This window comes from Artibeus jamaicensis, unplaced genomic scaffold (genome assembly GCF_021234435.1).
Source record: "Artibeus jamaicensis isolate MK-2021 breed Jamaican fruit bat unplaced genomic scaffold, CSHL_Jam_final contig_354, whole genome shotgun sequence".
Taxonomy (NCBI): Eukaryota; Metazoa; Chordata; class Mammalia; order Chiroptera; family Phyllostomidae; genus Artibeus; species Artibeus jamaicensis.
The window spans coordinates 32210556-32228096 of NW_026521803.1; the positions used below are offsets into that span (position 1 = coordinate 32210556).

General features: G+C 36.6%; 1 protein-coding gene across 1 annotated transcript in view; it reads left to right on the top strand.

Moving 5' to 3' along the window:
- The window catches only part of DCC (DCC netrin 1 receptor), a 687608-nt gene that overhangs the window by 273717 nt on the left and 396350 nt on the right, over positions 1-17541 (top strand). Inside the window, exons 12-13 of the mRNA XM_053664328.1 lie at positions 8684-8838; positions 11411-11531. Coding sequence (XP_053520303.1) covers positions 8684-8838; positions 11411-11531 — 276 coding nt within the window. The remainder of the gene's footprint in view (positions 1-8683; positions 8839-11410; positions 11532-17541) is intronic.

The following is a 17541-nucleotide window of genomic DNA, read 5'->3' on the forward strand; positions in this document are numbered from 1 at the left end:
CCTTCTTCTGTTTGAAGGTTGAAAATTTCAGGTTTATGCATATTTTTAAAAAATAACCAGCGGGCATGGTCATAGAGTGAGATCACTGAAAGCAGCATTCAGCCACTTTGAGAATCCCCAGCTTTGTTGGCTGTTGCTGTCTGCTATCCTCTTTTGTGACAGAGGGGCTTGTCCTTGGTTTTGGGGGCAGCCCACGAGCCTTCACCTCCGCCAGTCCCATCTCGTGGGTGTCTCCTCAACAGCCACTACTGCTTCTCCTCACTCAGACAAGAGAAAGCACGGGAGGCTAACCTGAGGTTTTTCATTGCTTCAGGTTCGGAGATGTTGCTGAGAAAACTTAACCTTTTTCTCAGTCTTCAGGACAGTTTTCGGGTGTTTAAAGACAGATAAGGAACTAAATACTACTCTGCTTTCTGTTCAACTCCAGAAATGGCTTTTTAAAATTGTTTTTGCAACTGACTATGCTTTTCTTTTCTTTTGTTGCTGTGGTTGATGTGTGTGTGTGCGTGTGTGCTGAGACTTACTTTTTATTTTATTATTTGGGAAGAGAAATTAGTTATGTGTTAGAATTTATTATCTTCTCAGTTCATTGTGCTGAAGGATTCCCTTATAGAACATCTACTACAATGCTAACAATAAAGGTGAAAAATGAATTTTCTAAAGTAATTTACTGTACCTCTTCAATGTGCATTAAAGTATACACAGAAATAGCTCTCATGCATGACAGAAACATTTTTTTACACTTTTAAAATATCCACGTCTTTTGCCTCAAATACCAAGAGGGTATGCTAGAAACATTTGACTAAGAGGAAATAATATCTCTCAAGTTCCTATCAGTATGTAGTGTTGGGAACTGGCTAAGTTCCTTTATATAGTTATTATTTCTGTCAACCTATAACATATGAGTTAATATTTTCATCTTGTTTCTCTTAACGTGTTTTGAATTCCTTTACAGCTCAAATTGAAAATTGGACAAAGAATGATGTTTCTAAATTATAGATGTATAGATGTATATTTTTGTATTTTTGTGGTTAGATGACATTTTAAATAGAGGTCTTTTATATAACCATATGGTGTGTATGGAAGCAGATAGAAATGCACACACACAAACATACAAACACACACAATTTTTGGAGAGTTGCCAATAGCTAGACTATTGACAGCACACAAATAAAATTCCAAACACGTGGCGGTAACAACAGTATGCCCATAGACTGAGGACCTTGAAATAATTCTCCTATAATTTTTATCACTGGCTTGAGCCTTACAATGTTATTCTTCCAATTTGATCCCAGGCTCCAGAATTAAAGAGAGAGAGAGGAAAAAAGCCCAGTCTGGATTTAGAAGGCACAACCCTGGTTACAGAAAGAGCTGAAGCTGGGGAAAGCTAATGGGATTATCTGAACAAGGACAGTTGCGAAGAGACACCTAAAATAGTTTTCAAGCACACAGAATGGACTTGAAAGCAAAGGTTGATGATGAGATATTTTTTTATCTCCATTGCATAGAAACAGGAATTTTTAGATAGGAGGAAAAATGGGGGGAGGGGCATATTGTGTTCACAATAAGAAGTACTAATGGAATGTCAAGGATAAAAATCACAATATCTAAGGTGTTTATTTTTCTAAGATGATTGAAATATCACCTTTGCCAATTATAACAGAATAGCTTACAGTGCAAGACTTCTCTATTATATTACTGTAATTAGTATTAATTATAGGGAGAAAGTATATCCTCTTGTTTTTAATGTATTCCTCACCTAACTTTTCCACGGCTATTACTCATTTGAAGCCAGGAAATGACAGACTTCCAAGAATTTGGCTTATGAAGACCGATGCACACCCATGCTTGTTTACCTAATAAATATTTATTATCACCTATCCCCTGTTTGGCCTTGAAAGCACAAAGATAGACAAAGCAGTCCCTATCCTTAGGAAATGAATAGCTTAGTGGAGTCACATTCAGACTGATGCCACAATGGGGTGAATTGCTGTTGAATGGCCTGCTTTTCTGTCATGTAGTTTTCAGTAATGATATATTTACCACTTAGGCTTACCGATATGTCAGGGAAAAAAGTAGTACACATTCTGGTAGGCATTAGCAGGACACAGACAACATCTCTCTCTCTCCCTCCCCCTCTCATTCTCTCTAGAAACAATCACTGTCAGACAACACTGAAATACCTCCTTGAGTAGAAAATGCTAAGAATAAAATCCATAGCTTAAAAAACATTTTTCCCTATAGCAATGGCAGCCCAAGTCAATATTAATAGAACAAGACTTAAGTGTACTTTTATTTCCAATATGGAATACATTCTAGTCACTTAAGGGTAGAACCCATCTTCACCCAACCTAATTTTTTAGGAGAGTACAGACAGGTATGTGTGAGAGGTAATTTATATAGAAAATGAAATGCAAATTTCAATAACCAACCTCATGGAGGAGGACAGGTGTGTAGGTAGGAAAGAGAAAACTGGAGAGAAATATTCAGCAGATTTCAAGTTACTTGTCACATCAGAATAAGCCTGGAGAGAAGCATTGGATTGGGCAGAGATACATCATGCAGCACCTGTTTAAAAAAAAAAAAAGGAGAAGGAGAATAATACATTTGGTTATCACGTTAGCTAAAATAGAGTTGCTTGGGCAATAATAGTTGGTACAGGAAGAATTGAAACTATGAAATGAGAGAACAAATGAGAGAGAAATTTCTAATCTATAAATTGAACAGTCTATTAGAAACATTATTCTGTAAACCAGGATTTGGTTCATGTATGTTTAACACAGAAGCCTGAATTTATGTGGAATAGTTTCCGTCTTATGACACATTATCTCTAAATTTAACATTCAATATCAGATTGCTTCCTCTGTAGTAATCTGAATATGATTACATATGGCACTATGGCTCCTTCAAGTGAAATTATCTGTTGATAAATTATTTGAACTTAAAAGAGTCCATTTAGTTTGGATATAGAGGTAGCGCAATTTGCCAGCAAATAGATCTTAGGTATTTGGTGTGGTCACTTTCTTCAGATGTATGCATTCAAGAGAAGAATAATAGGCTTATGCCCACTATCTCCACACAAATTACCTAACTACAAAGGGCCTGGAGAGACAGAGAGAGGTGTTATGTTGATGGAGAAGGAGAAGCAAGCTGGCCTTCCTCGGTGCTCAAGGTAGAAATGCAGCCACCCAAGGGTCACACAGTCTTTATATTCCTCCCAGTAAAATCTCACCAATCTGTTCTTTTGCTTGGTTCTTTACCATTTATCAGAACGACTTTTGCTGTCTGTTGTTCATCAAACCATCTGCATAACTTTAAGCACAACTTTGCAATTTCCAAGAGCTGTAGTAGGTCTTTAGAAAGTACAGAATATTCTCAAAGTCAAGGTAATAGAAAGGGTATTAATTGTGTATATTGAAGCCTTATTAAAATTGACCTGAACTTATGATGTACCTAAATTACTGGAAAAGAATAGCTAAATAACATATCTAAAAGTAAAAAGACTAGAAGACAAGTCTAAATAAGATTAGGGAACAATTTGGGGCATTGCTAAAAATACTTATGAGGCATCTATTATGTGAAATAAAACCCATAATACTACTTAAATTGTGTAGGCAGGCCTCTCCTAAGTTCTTTAAATTTGGGGACTGAAATTACAGAAGAAATTTTCCTCTACAAAATTCCATTGATCTGTCACAGCATAGAAACTTCTTTGAAAAATAATAAATTTAGGGAAAACTTTTAGTCAAATTGAAGATTTAGTCATACAACTCTATGATTATAGTTTAGAGGTATCTTCCATCTATTAGTCAATTCTAAGTATGATAAACACATTCTAGAAAAGAATTGTGTTTTTCTATATTTTTATTGCTTATTAGTCATTATTTCTCTTCCCCTCAGCTCTCAAAGAAAAATAATTATCTATACATGTACTATAAGTACTTGAGAAGATCCTAAGAACTGAAGATCTGATGAAAATGGGCAGGGGAGAGCAAAGGGGGAAAACCTGGGACACTGTAATAGTGTAACAATGAAAAAATGTAGGTAATTTATTTTTAGTCATTAATTTTATTTTATCCAAGGGAGGAAAGCATAATGAAAATCAGTGTCTTGTCTGAAATTGTGGTAGGGAGTGTACATGTATGTTAAGCAATTTTCTAAAAAGGAGTAATATTATATAAATGGAACAATGTGATAAACTTGAAAATTCGTGAAACTTTGTCTTTATTAAGTCACTAAGAAATTGCTGCCCACCAAACTGTTTAAAGTAGCAAAATTATTTCTTCTACCAGAGTGGAAGAGAGAAGGCATTATGTAATATCCAAAGGGAACTAAAATAAAAAGCATATGCTTCAAGCCCCATCTTTAATCATTGTCTAGCTAGTAAATAATGATATATGTGAAAGAGATCTTAAATAATAAGTGGTATAAAAATTGGGAACAGAGAGAGCACTGCAAAGAGCAGGAAAATCCATTGTCAGCTTCGTGAAAGACAGAATTCAAGGAAGAGGGGCCATTTGAGTTTCTTTTAGAGAATAAGTAGAAATTAGATCACATGAGGAATATAACTTCATGCGGGGATCCATGGTCAGAAAAATACTGGAAAGCATGTCCACAGCCATTGATAAACCATATCTACCCTTTAGTTCCAACTTCAGTTTGCCCAGAGCTGAGCAATGTGTCACATGATTATTAATCATTGGCTCTAAATACAAGGAAGCAACCATAAAATGGGGTGAATAGATCTCAGCCTGTGGATCACAGAAAAACACAAAGAGATCAAATAAGAAGATAAAATCTGGGTAAACTTCATTTGTCCACTTTCTCTCAGAATAACTTATTGATCAAAATTATATTAAGCAATATATTGATTTCATGTTTACATGATAGAGCCTCTTCCCCCAAAGAGTTACAAACTAAGCAACCTTGTCAAGTGCTATAAAATTGGTGAAATAAATACCACAGGTTTTCTAAAAGGAGAGAAAATTTTACCAGAAAAAAAAAATCAGGACATCTTTTTGGAGAGAAGTGGATTAATGAAGAATAGGTAGCCTGTCTAGACTCAAGATGAAATGGAAAACAGTTCAAGATGAGAAATAACATGAACAAAGATTTGGAATTAGAAGAGGTCCAGTTGTGAAACTGGGCCATAGGCTCCATAAAAAGTGTGTGGATGGGTGAGTTGAGAAAGGCAGGTACCAGCTGGGTTAATCGTTATTTAAAATTAAGGATCCAAAGCTCTTACCTAACTTCTAGTCCAACCCTGGCCTATATATTTGGACCTTTTCAAGACCCCTCCCAGCTTTGTAAATATTTTAATTTTTTTTCTCAAAGAAGATCTTGAAGAATTATTTCTGAAAGGTATCCAAAATAATAAACACTCAGGCTGTTCTCCAACTAGCCTACATTATTCTTTGCTCTTTATTTTCTCCCCATTATTCATTGACATTGTATTTTTCAGGACAATAAAATAATTTTATTTTGTAGGTATGTTGTTTCTGGGACATTTTAAACTCTTTCTGATCATCTTATACCAATATTGCAATAGCAAAAGGTGAAAAAATGCTTTTTATTTCTTGAGTCCTTTTTTTATTAAGTGCATTGGGGTGATATTGGTTGATAGAGTCATATAGATTTCATGTGCACATTTCTATGATACATGATCTATACATTGCATTGTGTGCCCACCACCCAAAGTCAGATCATCTTCCATCACCATATATGTGCCCCCTTTACCCTTTACTACTCCCCTGCCCCCTTTTATCTGGTAACCACCATACTGTTGTCTGCATCTATGTGTTTCAGTTTTATGTCCACATATGAGTGAAACCATATGATATTATCTTTTTTCTGACTAATTTAATTCACTTAGTATAATATTCTCCAGGTCCATCCATGTTATCACAAATGGCAGTATTTCATCATTTCTTATAGCTGAGAATTCTATAGTCTATATGCATCACACTTTCTTTATCCAATCATCTTTTGAAGGACACTTTGGTTGTTTCCATTTGCCTGAGTTCTTATTAGCATCAATTACAAAGCTTTGTCGAGCATTGTGCTGAGAATGAGGCACTGTACTAGGCTTTGAGATATGAAGAGAACTCTTTTGTCCTTGTCCTAACCATATAGATTATTAATGATGGGTGACACATCCCAAGACAGAACATATGTTTTTTCTTTTTTTTAATTATTTATTTATTTATCTTTAGAAGGGAAGGGAAGGAGAGAAGGAGAGGATTATCAATGTATGGTTGCTTCTGATGCATCCCCTGCTGGGAACTGGCCTGCAACCCAGGCATGTGCCCTGACGGGGAATTGAACCGTGATCTTTTGGTTCACAGGCCTGTGCTCAATCCACTGAGCTACACCAGCCAGGGCAGAACATATGTTTTTTCAAAGCATGAGATTTAGTCCCATTCCTGATGTGTGATATCATTCTCTCATGAGACTTACTCCCATGTCTGATATGTGACATCTTTCTCTCCCTCTGTCTCCCTCTCCCCACCTATGTGATGTACCATAAGTTTATATATGGGTACTTATTTGTATATAAATATATTTATTTGGCCTCAACCTCATAAAGTAATTTCAAGATTCACTAACAGATGTCACCCAAATTTTGAAAACTCTGGTATAGGCATAAATGATTCCAGGAAATCTGATGAACATGAACACAGAGGATGGATAGATTCATGCAGTTCTTGGTACCAGGAAAGGACTTAAAGGGGAAAAAGAATAAACAAAATAGTTTGTCTTTTAATGCTTCTAATTGTTTACCTTCATTATTTGTGAGGCTCTGGAAATACTGAGTTATGCTTCCACTGGAATTTTCAAGTGGCAAAAGAGACTGTTATTTCAAAGTAGTTCACCATGTAGGCAGCTGACTCAGATGCTCTGCTCCACAGTCTGCAAGTCGTGTGGATTGGAGAACATTTCTTAAGTACCTTGTACCTTCACTTTTTGTTTGTAGAGAATAAGAGAGGCTTCCTCAGAGAGTTGTGGTGAATATAAAAATTCTGAAGTCCTAAGACTAATAAACTGTCCATGGTCAGTTCTCAATAAACATTGGATATTGGCTAGTGAATATATACTCCATTGAAATCTGTGATAAAATTGAGAACACAATCCAAATGAAACAACTAATATATTTGCTCCAAAACAGACAGCTAATATATTTGCTCAGAGGCAATCAAGAAATATGTCTGATGTCTTCTGGATCATCGCTGAATTTGGCAAAGGGCTATAAAAAGTCTCATTCTAATGTTGTTATCATTTATAAATAAAATTTGCCCCAGTATACAATGAGGATATATTCTCTTTCATAAAGCTCTCAGAAATTCTCTTTTCTGTGTCTTTAGTTTGTGAATGTTAATGCATCCCAGCCAAGTTTTCTAAATCAGTTTTTCACTGTGAAAGATTAAAGAATTTAAAAGTTGTTTAGTAATAAAGGTCCAAATATTCAGTTAAAAATTAGGAAAATAAGACAGCAGGAGGGAAGACAGGGTAGGTGTCAGGGAGAGAGAGAGGGAGAGAGAGAGAGAGAATGAATTGTGCTTGAGATGGCCAAGATCATTAACATAGAAAAACTAGAAGTTGAATCTTGGGAGCTTTCTACTAGCTTTTCCATCAAGGATTATAAATTCACTTTGACACTGGGGTGGGAGTTCTGATTGTGGTTGGGAAGAGCAAAATATGGTGGTTACTCAAAGGAGCAAAAATTGGCACTCCTTATCCAGCATAACAACAAAATACAATCTAACTTTAAAGATGGCTACTGAAAGTAGACATCTATTTTCTAAGTGAAAAAAAGCTGAAGGCTGCTACTTCACTGTGAATTTCACCTGGGTCTCAGGCAATATCAATATTCAAATCTGACATCACTGTAAGATTCCCAGTGAAAAGGGATGAGCATAACTTTAAAAAAAACTCCTCTGCTAGGCAGGGTTTTGAGGGACCAAGCTGGGGAGATTCATCTGCAAAGGTGTGTTATATTTGTAATTTTCTTTCAATTGCAAATTTCCCTTATAGAGTAACTAGTATTATGGTAATTGAGATATTAAATTAAATTAATATATCACACACTGTGCTGAGAAAATAATAATACAAATTGCTAGAACAATAGGAATGTGTACACAGTAAAGATGATAATAGTTTTTTGTACCCTATTTCCACAGCAAGTTCCAACAGGGAATGAGTCCATCCCATTAATTAAATCCTAAGAAACTAGAATTACAGGACCACTAAACTTTCTTATTTGTACTCAGGGTTGTCTCAGTCCTATCAGATTGTCTTTATTTACTTTATCAGCATAGTTTCCATAGCCTTATGTACTTTTTCAATGTCCTTTATGCAGGTCAATTGTGTACAAATACAATACTTGGCTATTCAAATGTTTATTCTATGTAATATTTTTTCTAAAAGTGTTTTTTCCCTCTCTTTTTTTTTTTTGCAAAACACCATTAGCCAAAACTGTTTAACTGTAGTTGGGGGGGTGGGGTAGATGAATAGATGAATAGATGTGTTCTACAATAGTTCTTGTGTAACAAACAGACTAAGGGTTTAGGGGAGTTATTTGAATTACAAATATTTTCTATGCCAGAGCAGTGTTTCTGACTCAGTGAAAACCTTGGCATGCAAATTCCCATCTCCACCCACTCACTTTTGTTTTCTGTCTTTGCAGTTCCGCCCTGGTTTTTAAATCATCCTTCCAACCTCTATGCCTATGAAAGTATGGATATTGAGTTTGAATGTGCAGTCTCTGGGAAGCCTGTGCCCACTGTGAATTGGATGAAGAATGGAGATGTGGTCATTCCTAGTGATTATTTTCAGATAGTGGTAATTATCTCTTTTCATATTAGCTTTACAATTCCACTCATTCTTTGCTATGTTTTCAGTTGTTTTCCTATCCTGGGAAGAAGGTCCCTGTTGTGCATTTTTATGATGTGTTAAGAAAATTGTCCCAATAAAGCAAATAATTTTCTAGACTTAGAAGTTTTGAGCTGAAAGGGAGTGATCAAACAGCCCAGGGCCTTCTTTTTTACAGACAAGTTCTTAAGCAAACAAAGGAAAACACAGAGGGTCTAGGACTGTATTTCCAAGTATTCTCCTTACTGGCTCTTGGGAGACAGAGTTTAGAACCTTGTTCTAGACAATCTGAAACCAGGAATCTGTAATGTCTGTGACTTTTACCCATTATAATAAAGGTTCAGTCAGACACGCTACTTATGACCACGGTGGTCTTACTTGAATGTTACAGACGGCCTTCCTTCCAGGTAGGACCAGCTGATCTTACCTGAGAGTGGTGGGGGTGGCAGGTGACGACCGTAGTGGCAGTAGTGAGAAGCCAGAGTTGACTTCTGGCTCACTTCTCAAAATTACGTTGCCTTGTAATTCTGAACATCGGAAAGAATTAAAGCTCAGACCAAGAGTTCTTGTTCGCTCTAAGTTTCAGTACCCTCTCTGCCCCATCCTTGTGAGAGACAATAGGAATAACAGTATCATCTTCACTGAGCTGTTGTCCTGGTACATAGTGAGTGCTCAGTCCTTATCATTATTATTGTTCTTTTGGCCATTACCAGTAGAATCCTTACCTCATTTGAAAATGCTGTATGAAAATTCTCCTTTAGGTGCCAGTTGGCATCGGAGGTTCTGAATTCACTTGTATGAACATATGAGAAATACGAAGAGCACTTTCTAAACATTAAAAACTTTTTGCAGCTAAAGGAGATTTTAGGTCCACACCTTGTGTATGAGGTGCAGACATGAAACTGATAAAGAAGAGCAGTCTTCTAGGCCAGTTCTCTGGAAGGAATTGGACTCGAACGTAAGCATTCCACTCCACAAGTTTAGGTGCAAGCCCTCTCCACGGCCTTGCACTGGTTCTCAATGGTGGCATCGTCTTCCACGACCAGTCAGCTTGCAGGAAGCTCCACCATCTCTTGGTGCATGCATTATGTCATACGATAAGGGTTCTCAAGGAATAAATCCATTAAACAGACCTTGATCACTTTTATCACCACTTACCATTTTTCACATTTACTTGCATCCATTTAATTGGTTGGGGATAGAGTGAGAAAGGGAACAAATTTTAACTTTTGAATGCCACACAGATCCATTAGTTCCTTTAAGTGCAATGCCATTTCTACTACCACTGAATTAAAAATGACCTGCCATGGGGGCAACTTGTTGTATATGCCTAAAATATATGCTATTCACACATAAAGGAAATTACTTAGTGCCCTTAAGGACACATGATGAAATGCAACATTTATATTTTTCTACAGTTCGAACAATCTTTCTCCCAGCATGACTCATTACAGCCAACCTATTTAAATGTTTCTTCTCTTAAGGTGAAAAGAAAATGTATGGTAGGAGCCATATTCACATTAAATTGTGCTTAAAAATATTTCCCCAACTGCTCCAGAAATCAGAGCACCATTGTCTGTTGCCCACACACATAACATTTAGTACAAACAGTAACTTATATGAGAATTTTTAATTAGAAGTTAGTCAGCTTTATCAAAGAATTTTACATCAGCTGAGAATTGACTACAAGACACTAAAAACAATTAAGAATTCCCCACGAGGTAATATTTATCTCTTAATGACTTCAGGGAAAGTGATTTAACACATCTTAGTTACTGAACTAATTCTTATCGAGATAAACTGAGTTAGTGTAATTAAATGCTATCTCTAGACCATTTTATCATTTATCCTTGAAAAGAATGGGGGCTCAGTTTATATTAAAGAAACAATAATGTTGCTGTATTTAGGAATGTGTCCACAGCAATGCATCGATTGCTGAAGGTGGAACATTTGGGCCATATAAGAAAATGCTGTGGATATAAAATATCCACCAGAACCCCCTGACATTCTGAAAAGGGTACATACCAAAGCAATTACATTTTTTAAAGAATTTTCAGACATTTTTTCCTCAATAAACTGTTTCAGAAAATATCTCAGATTTATTGTCTTTTAGAAACTGCAAAGATGGGTGGTGGTGTTTCTTTTTGTGTGTGTTTTTTCACCCAGCGGCTGTTGAACCTGAGCTTCTTTCAATAAGAAATGAAAGAATAAGATTTCTTTTGTTGCTGACCTTCACTTCTTCCACCTCTAACAGGAGAGTCTTCTGATTACTGCTCATTTAGACAGTGAGGACGATGTGTGTTTTGGGGAGTCTATTTTTCATGCCGAACTAGGTTAATTCAATGCTCTTGAATTTAGCACAGTATTGGGAATCTATGACTTTCTCAGGTGACACAGGACATATCTGTGAGCCTGGGAATGCTCACGGTTTCCCTTACTATTTCCTCTGTGAAGTTTCATTAACATTTGTTTATGTTCATTTTGTCACTTTGAGTTTTGTTGCTTCTTAAAATATTTCACTTTTGCCTTTTCTTTTCTCTAGGGAGGAAGCAACTTACGCATCCTTGGAGTGGTGAAGTCGGATGAAGGCTTTTATCAGTGCGTTGCTGAGAACGAGGCTGGAAATGCCCAGACCAGTGTACAGCTCATCGTCCCCAAGCCCGGTAAGATGAGGTCAACTGTGCTCTGGGGCCTGCACTCACAGTTATTCATGATCTCTTGTAAAATCTGTGCTGTTTCCCTAGCTCTCCAAGTCAGCTTGGAATTATTTAGTTACTTAGTTAATCAAATTTCAAATTTGTGTATTGATGGTATATTTTTTTAGCAAATTATATATATATATCCACCTCATAAGATATAGTCATCTCTTCATTTTTTCCTGTGTTTTATATCATTATATGTTTATGTGTATGTATATACACACACATTTTATGAATATATATATTTATACACATGTACATATACTTGTATATAGTCTTGAATCAGTAGAAGTTGGTAGAAAAACAGAAATAATCCCTTGAACATACAAATATTTTTCCTTTTTTAAAACACATTTTGATAAATTGTCCTTTTTTCTATAATTGATAAAATTTTAATTTTATTCTACAGTCCTTTGAAGGTTTAATATGGTAGTGTATTCGAAACTAGCATAAATCTCTGTTAGATATGCCATGTACTATCCTCAGAACAATACAGTTCCTATCAGGAAAGCAAAACAAAACAAATGAAAAGATTAAAGAAAAACTTGCTACCTGCTTCAAAACATTGTAGCACTAAAGAAGGTCAAAATATTTATTCTTCTTTTTAAAAGAAGGGACCGAAATCTTGGTTATATAGATTTAAACACTTCAAGATATCAGTATTTTCTATAAGAAGTTTTCATATCATTTATTAATTATGTTAATTTCAAGTCTTTTAGTTTAATTTCCTTGCTGTTCATATGACTCATTTTGGTCTTAATCTTCTCCTGCAGTAAGTTTAGGAGAAAGTAGCTGAAATCTATGAGACATACTCTTTCTCTGGCTTCAATCATTTAAGTGGCTCTCAAGGCATTATATTCTGTGCATCTCTAGTCAGTTATCTGAAGAATCTCAGACTTTCATAATGCTCACAATGATCACTTTCTCTTTCTTTTTTCATTGAAACAAAAAAGCAATAGTCCCATATGAGTAAAGGAGCTATCTAGGGATGAAAAGGGATAATTAACTTCTGTTTGAGATCACCAATTCTCTGATGGACTGCTTTCCCCTCCACTTAATGTGCTTTAAGTGTAAGTGTGACTTCATTTGTGTGACTGAGTACATTCTCTTCTGCTGAAACAGTAATGGATAAGTAGGAAAAAAGGAATCCTAAACTCAAGGTCTCTATTGTGTGTCCTGGTTTAAAAACCTTGGGTTATCTCATTAGCAATGACAATAGGGCCACATTTATGCTAATACCGGCTGCTAGTCAAGGCACAGAACAAGAGAATTCTAGTGAACATGATGTTCGGCTATGGCCATAAAGCTGGGGAAAATGCAAGGTAAGTAATCCAATCTTTCTAAAAAAAAGTACAAGATGCATTCTTTTAGGATTTGTTGAAACTGACCAGAGTCCCAGGGATCCTCTTAGGGTCAACAGCCCATGAGGATGGAGGATTCTCCGAAGTGCTGGAATTCATAGGATCAGAGAATGTCCAGGTATTTTTTCCCCTACAAGTCAAGTTGTGGAGACACTAAAAGCCCCTTGAACAGAAAGTGTGCATGTGTGTGTGTGTGTGTGTGTGTGTGTGTGTGTGTTTACTAGGATTGCTTACAGAAATGAGAAATGACAGCTTATTTGAACTGAAAACTATCTGGAGCTGCCCACAGTGCCAGGGAAAGAAAATGGAAAAAGCTCTGTTTTCACCTTGGGGAAGGAAAAGGTGTGAGTTTCACAGGAGGAAGGCAGGGCTGAAGTCCTACTGGAAGGAGCCAGATCCAACCAGAAGAAAGGAGGGTCATTTTCTGGGGCAGAGCTGGATTGGGGAAGAGGTGTCTAAGGTCAGCCAGACTGTACCTGGCCTTTTTCAGAAACAATTCAGGGAGGGGTTCGTCAGGTGGAGGTGAGCTGCCCCACTAAAGAGAGCCATACAGAAACCTTCCACGACTGTCGACTTTTAAGAGCGCAAGTTGAGAAAAACAGCCTTTGTCTCTTGACTCTAAATCTACCGTCTCTTCTCTGACCCTGGGAAAGTCATAAACAGAGTGGGTGGAGGGAGGAATAGACCTAAGAGACTGAAAAGACAGGTGACAGTCCCACTGTTCCTCCCACATTTCTGACCTCTGCCCTTCTCTGGGTCATGGGAAGAAACTGTAAGTGGAACATTAGTTGATGTTTGATTTAGATCTCACGTGTGTGTGTCCCAAGTTGCTATCAGAGGTAAGAAATAGATCTGGCAGAGTGTCTTTGAAAGTGGATGCTAGGAAGGAATAAAACTGTTTCCTCATCATATTCCACTACTTCAGGTTATTCAATAAACCAATTATAGTATTCAAGTTCATTTACACATTCCCAACAGGTAGCCTTTAGTAGCAGTATCTTATGTTCCACTTGGGCCCTGATTCATTTGGTCTACGCAACCAGAAAAGAGCAAGGCTCCCCTGGGCAGAAAAATTGTTTACTTCCTCACTAGGATAAGCCTCAGGGAATCTTGATAATTCATTCTTCTCCTATCTGTATGGAAAAGTGTTGTCAGTAGATTCTACACTCTTGGTCAGTGTGTATTATACTTGGCATTAGGTTAGAGTGAAAGTAAAAGAAAATAAAGAGAAAAATCCAAAAGCATGACAGACACCATGGCAATTGTCTCACATGCCCCCCCCCCCCCTTATAAATGATGGATTGCTTTCCCCTGGCTTATTGAATTGGCTCTTCAAATAACACCTCCCCAATTCCTCAGAGGTGCTGCGTGTGCAGATGGTGGAGAGGCGAGCTATGATGTGAATTTAGTACTGAGGCTAACGGTGGTGGGATGGACATAGCCCTTTCTGTTTAAGTTTTAACACTCAACAGCCACCATTTGTTTGGAGGCATATCGTGGGCCTGCGTTACCCAGCTCTTCAGGTCGGGCTGGTCCGCAGGCTTGCAGCTGAGCTCCTCTTGGCACCCCTTGTAGTCTGCTTCCTGCTGAAGGTCATACAGTGACCGTGTGGAACCTGGGGCCAGTGTCAGGCATACTTACAAAAGCCTAATGAAGTTTCGACAAAATCCTTTATATGTAAGAGACCTAGTGTCTCTTTAGCAATTAGTGATTTAGGGGCTTAAGATAATCTACTAAGTTAAATTCTTAGGGACTTATTTTTCTCTTCAAAAATTGGTTCAGGAAAAATTTTGAAATGTGTACATTGTAACATGTGAGATATATACCTAGTTCCCTCTGGATAAAGATAAAGAAGCTCAGTGGCATTTTAAAGAGTATGATACTATAGGAAGTTCTATCAATAGTGTGTACCTCTAACACTGTAACACTATGTACAGTTTCAGACTGCTACTGTCTGTCTGTATATGCCTAACACATACACACCTGCACACACAGACAATGACCTCTAGAGCATTTAAGAAGACTTTGCATCCATACCAAATATACTTGGCTATATTATGTAAATGGTGATGAATGCAAAATAGTCTAACTGATTTATATCACTTGTATTGTTTATTAATCTCTTGTCAGAACAGAGGGAAAATTGTACTGTTTGTTTTATTTTATCTATTTAGTTTTATGCAGAGGGTCATTGGTTAAGACAAGTGTCCCCAACATCTAGGCCCCTGTTAGGAACCAGGCCACACAGCAGGTGAACTTGAATGTAATGTGCTTGAATCATCTTGAAACTATACCCCCCACCCCGGTCCATGGAAAAATTGTCTTCCATGAAACTGGTCCCTGGTGCCAAAAAGACTGGGGACTACTGGGCTAAGGAATCCTCTTTCCAAATAAAAGGAATTAACTATAGCTCCAAGTCCACCAGTCAGTCAATAGCATAGTCAAAAAATGACACGAATCAATGTGTTAGTTGTCACAAGAATAAGAAGTTTCAGTAGACAAATTTGCAAGCCAGGTAAGCAGTAAGTTAGAACTTAGTTGACATATCAGAGGCTAATGAATTAATTACCCTTGAATCATCATTCAGGAAATGAAATTTTGGATGGGTGATAATTGAATTGAGAAGACTCTCTGGTAGCTGAAGTTGTGGGGGAGGAGTTGGCAGTTTTCTGTCGCCGAGGAGTAGGAGAGTAAGGAGCAAGATGACAAATATCAGTAGATAAAAGGTGTCAGTTATCTGAGTTAGTTCTCCTGGTTTGAGCTGCTGAGTACCATTCAGTTTCTTGGCTGTGGTCCACCATGGAAGAGGGGCAGAAATACCTAATTGTTGGGCCGGAAAGTTAAGGAACAGTGAACTGGGAATGCAGCTATGATCGTGGCATTTGTATTCTAGAGTGTTTCAAATTTAATGACAGAAATGGACAAAGGTAGAATGAAGTTATCATGCAAAGAAATATGTCCTTCATATCTACTATACACAAAAGGCTGTATGATTACAAGTGAAGAGATTCCATTATAAATGTTTCCTAAATGTAGCTTGCTTTGTGCAAGATACCATATCATGCTTTCTATAGAATAAATATAGAGTATGTGTCTTACATTGATATTGGATATTTTCTAATGATGGTTTTGAAATTTTTTTTCAACATTGTAACAAAGTACGGTTTCCCACTGTAGGAGGGGAAATATGAGTATATTGGTTAGGCATTTAGCAAAATGTGAGCTGTCTTCACATGGAAAAGATCACTTATTAAAAATGATATTGAATTTTAAACATTTTATTAAGGCTGTATATCACAGAGCCTAAAATTAGCTAATGTATTTAAGTCTGGGCATGAACATTAAGGCATAAAATCAGAAGTCATTTGCATTTGTTTTTGTAACTTGTTCCCTATCAGTATGAGAAGAATACCTTGAAATCCAAATGGACAAGAGGAATATTTTTATGCACATCCATATAATTGTATATTAACTGAAACTAATTATAGTATTTCATACTAGATGTTGACTTTTATCATGGTAGCTTCAGTGGAATTGTGTAAAAGAGTGAAAAATTGTACAATTGGTCTTAACACTTTAAGATCTGTTAGGGTTTGATTTGTCAGCACAATAGCATGTAAACGACTATAAAATATAATGAAACTAAAGCTAAAGGGATATACCTCTTAATCTGGTCTCACTCACTGGTGGCCAATTAAGTTGAATTTCTGTCTCTTAAGAAGAGAAGAATTACTAAGATTTAAATGGTCAAATATATTTAGTGTGGAATCAAATTGTTCATGTAGTTCTATAAATTATTAAGAAGAATAAGTTCCATGTACTAGACCAGTATATTGATACATCCAAACTAGAAAATCAGTCACACAAATTGAGATGCCCATTGAAACTAAAAAAGTATCTATAGAGTTCCATCATTGAGTCTAAATGAATAAAAGTGCAACTTGGTATTTTGGGAACATACCTCCACTGTGGGGATATTCTATCTCTAAGTTTTCCAAAAATGTTTTCCCTTGTAAGTCCTAGGAATTAACTATAGCTAGCAGGGTGCAAAACCAATTTATTTAAGGTGGTTATTAACTTCAATATGTATGGCTATGACTTTATTCAATCCACTGAAAAATTATTTCTGCTTGTCAAGGTAAAGATAAAAATAACAGAGAGGCAGTCTGTGATCTTTTATTTTCTACTTCAAAGTCTCCTTTCCCTTAAGAGAAATGTTGACACTCAGAGTAACTCTTTCCCTAAGGGGTCAATGACAGCCCAAGTTTTGCCCAAATCAGTCATTTGTTCTTTTGCCATATAATATTTACCTAGTATATGAGATGTGGACACATCTAATCTCTATGTCCTTCTCTAGTTTACCTATATAGATTTAAAAGCATATTGGAACTGAGAATATATTTATGAACAGAATCTTAGACAATGGTACCCAGCCTTTTCAAATCTCCATTTCCTCAGCTATAAAATGCAATAGATAATTGTCTTCAAGATTTAGTGCAATAAATACATGCAGAAGGGATTTGTAGGTTGTAAATTGCTACACAAATGTTAGCAATTACAAAGTCTTCTGTTGGGTTTGTTTGTTTGTTTGTTTGGTCTCAAGAAAAATAGCA